The 2,828-nt window shown below is 41.6% G+C and overlaps 1 protein-coding gene across 1 annotated transcript in view; it reads left to right on the top strand.

Moving 5' to 3' along the window:
- LOC107082621 (ephrin type-B receptor 3-like) overlaps positions 1-2,828 on the top strand; it is a 104,142-nt gene that overhangs the window by 41,574 nt on the left and 59,740 nt on the right. The window contains exon 4 of the mRNA XM_015371395.1: positions 1,948-2,103. Coding sequence (XP_015226881.1) covers positions 1,948-2,103 — 156 coding nt within the window. The remainder of the gene's footprint in view (positions 1-1,947; positions 2,104-2,828) is intronic.

The raw sequence follows: 2,828 nt of genomic DNA, 5'->3' as shown, positions 1-2,828 counted from the left end.
GGCCCAATGAAAGGCATTGATATTGGGGCCCCACCCAAAAAATATATGTAAGCCTTTAAACTGCTATAAAGATGTACTGATTTGTTTAATTCATTATCGGTATGTAAAATGACACACACGACAGACGGGGAGACCTAATGCGATGCAGGATGGGTGTTTTAGTCGATATATTCATGCTTTGTTTCGCTGGTTTTTGCTTAAAAAGAGGGAAAATACAAAATAATTTCTCACTGCTTGATTTTCTTTTTATGTTTGAAAAATATTAGCGGGAAAAATCTTTTCTTCTTCTTTTGGGGCCCCCCTCAGACAAGGGCCCTTAGAATCTTCCTAACTCCCCCCCCCACGTGGCACCCCTGCCAGTTAGAGCTCTAATTATCAAAACTGTAAAAAAAAATACATATATGTATATTTTGCATTCAAGATAAAAAAATAAATGTTTTTGCTGGTCAGTATGCTGTATCCAGAACCCCTCAAGTGGAAATGTTTTAGTTTCACCAGGCTTAATTTAATTAAAAACCGATTATTAATCGATTAATGGAAAAAATAATCAACAGATTAATTGATTTATAAAATAATCGCTAGCTGCAGCCCTAATTGTTAATACAACTATACCTTATTTGTGCTTAAGTGAGCTTAGTGCTTGGAAAAAATATTTCATTCCTTTTCAGGAAGCATGAAAACTGAGTAAAAAACACAGAGAGGAAAACAACAAGAAAAGGGACAAGAAGAGAGGAACAAAACGTAGAACTAATAATCTATGTCAATTAAAATAAAATTTCTATATCTGTATAATGGGTTTGTTTTATGTGTTGTCTTCTCAATTCAGAGGCCCCCTGACAGTCTTTGCCTAGGGCCCCAAATTTCTTAAATCCACCCCTGGTCTTAGTAAAAGAGTAAAAGCAACCGACTTCCCCCACCTTTTCTGGAGTTTTATTGTGCAATACCACTTAAGGGATGTTAGTTGTGCTGGCTTTTCTAAACATGCCATTGTTTGGACTTTGGGTGGAGCTGGAACTGGAACTGAAAGCCCACTTAGCCTAACTACTTAATCACCCTCTGCTCTCCTCTCTCCCTCTTTCTCAGGCTGGCTTTTATGAGCCGTCATGCTGACAGGACAGATGTTTGCCAGAGACCCTACTTTTACACCACTGGTTAGGAATGTGGCAAGTAGTAAAAACCCGCGGCTCCCGAGGCAGATATATCCGGACCTTTTGCTGCTAATCCCCTTTATCAGAATCCTTCTTTAGTATGGGCTTACGCCGGTTTATCCTTAAGACTTGATATCAGCCAACTTGCAGCCCAACACTTAGGAATTTAAATTAATCTCTCGGACACATCGCCTCAGATTACCGTACTTTGTATACTCTTCTCATAACTCCGCTGAGCTAATTCGTGTCTGTTCTGATGTCCCTTCATTTGGATTGATTTATTGGCTTATTATGGAGCTCTTCTGCATGCATTCGGAGGCCTTGTTTGTATTCCTCGACGCGGTTTCGAGAGCCGAGAGGAGCAAGGCCGACACTGATTGATGGGTTTGGGGTGGATCCCTTTTCTCAGAAGCGTTCTCCATCCTTGTTTGTCTGACAACAGCAATCTTCTGTCAGCAGTCGGTCTTCATCTTTATCCTCCTTTTCCTCCTCTTCAACACGGAACTTTGCTGTCATCGCGACTCCATGTACCGGGAGATTAATGTCACCGAACACAGAGGACCGAAATGAAAAAGCACATGCAAATGCATAGATAAGTCCTTCTGCTTGAGTGTGTGCCGATATGAACGCACGTGTGAACGTTTCTATTATAAATGTTGGGTTTTGCAGGTTGTGTTCTGCCGCAGACGTGACAGCTGCTGGTCTTTTAGATAAGTGACTGAGCCTCGCCTTTTTCATTTTGTCTCCACATTTCCGCACTTCTTATTGTCTTCTCCGTTTTCTCTCTCGTTTCATGCAGCTTGCATTCCTGGGACCTTCAAATCCAAATTTGGTGAGGGAACGTGCGCTCCCTGTCCGTCCAACAGTCGCACCAGTTCACGAGGAGCCAACATTTGTCCCTGCCTGGGCGGCTTCTTCCGTGCTGACAGTGACCCGCCGGACTCTCCCTGCACCAGTAAGTCAGAAACGGGAACTAAATCCACATTTTCCAAGCTGAGGCGTCTCTGAAACGTTTCAGGGCAAGAAAAGGTCTCAGGTAGCACAAAATAATTGGGCCCGAACTTAAAAGGATAGTTCACAGTTTTCAAAGTGAGGTTCAGTTTAAAGGTTATCAGCAGTTAATTATCTCTAACCTGCAGTAGATAACTCTCTCGGTGTCTTTATTTAGTATAAATCCAGTGCAGTCGGCCGTGGTACTGAAAAGCTAGTGTTTGCAGTGTGCAGGTGTTTACACAGTGACTGTGAGACAAGCACTGAGATTGAAATGTCTAAAGTGTCTCCAGCCTGAATAATGACCTGAGATATCAGTAAGCTGCGGGTTTCGTGGTTAGAAGTATTTGCTTGTAGTCTAGAAAAAAAATTACGAAAAATCTCCTTTTATGCATCAAAGAATGTGTCCTTTTTTTCTTTTTTGAAGCCCAAAAAGTTATTGCTGCTATTATAGGACTTTATGAACATTTTAGTTTTGATGGGAGGGTGGGGGTGGTCACTTCATTAATATATTTGCTGTTTATATAACTTTGCTTTTTATATCAGACAGTTATTTTGACTGGAAACGTTGAAGTGTAGTAGGATCTCTAATGGTGCACTGCGCTGGCACTGGTGGAGTTTTCTTTTAACCTGACTCCGCCAGATGGATTTGCTCCGCATATCCATCTGGAAACCTTCCGTTGAAGTAAT

This window comes from Cyprinodon variegatus, unplaced genomic scaffold (genome assembly GCF_000732505.1).
Source record: "Cyprinodon variegatus isolate N-32 unplaced genomic scaffold, C_variegatus-1.0 Scaffold57, whole genome shotgun sequence".
Taxonomy (NCBI): domain Eukaryota; kingdom Metazoa; phylum Chordata; class Actinopteri; order Cyprinodontiformes; family Cyprinodontidae; genus Cyprinodon; species Cyprinodon variegatus.
This window is presented reverse-complemented; position numbering and strand designations above follow the sequence as displayed.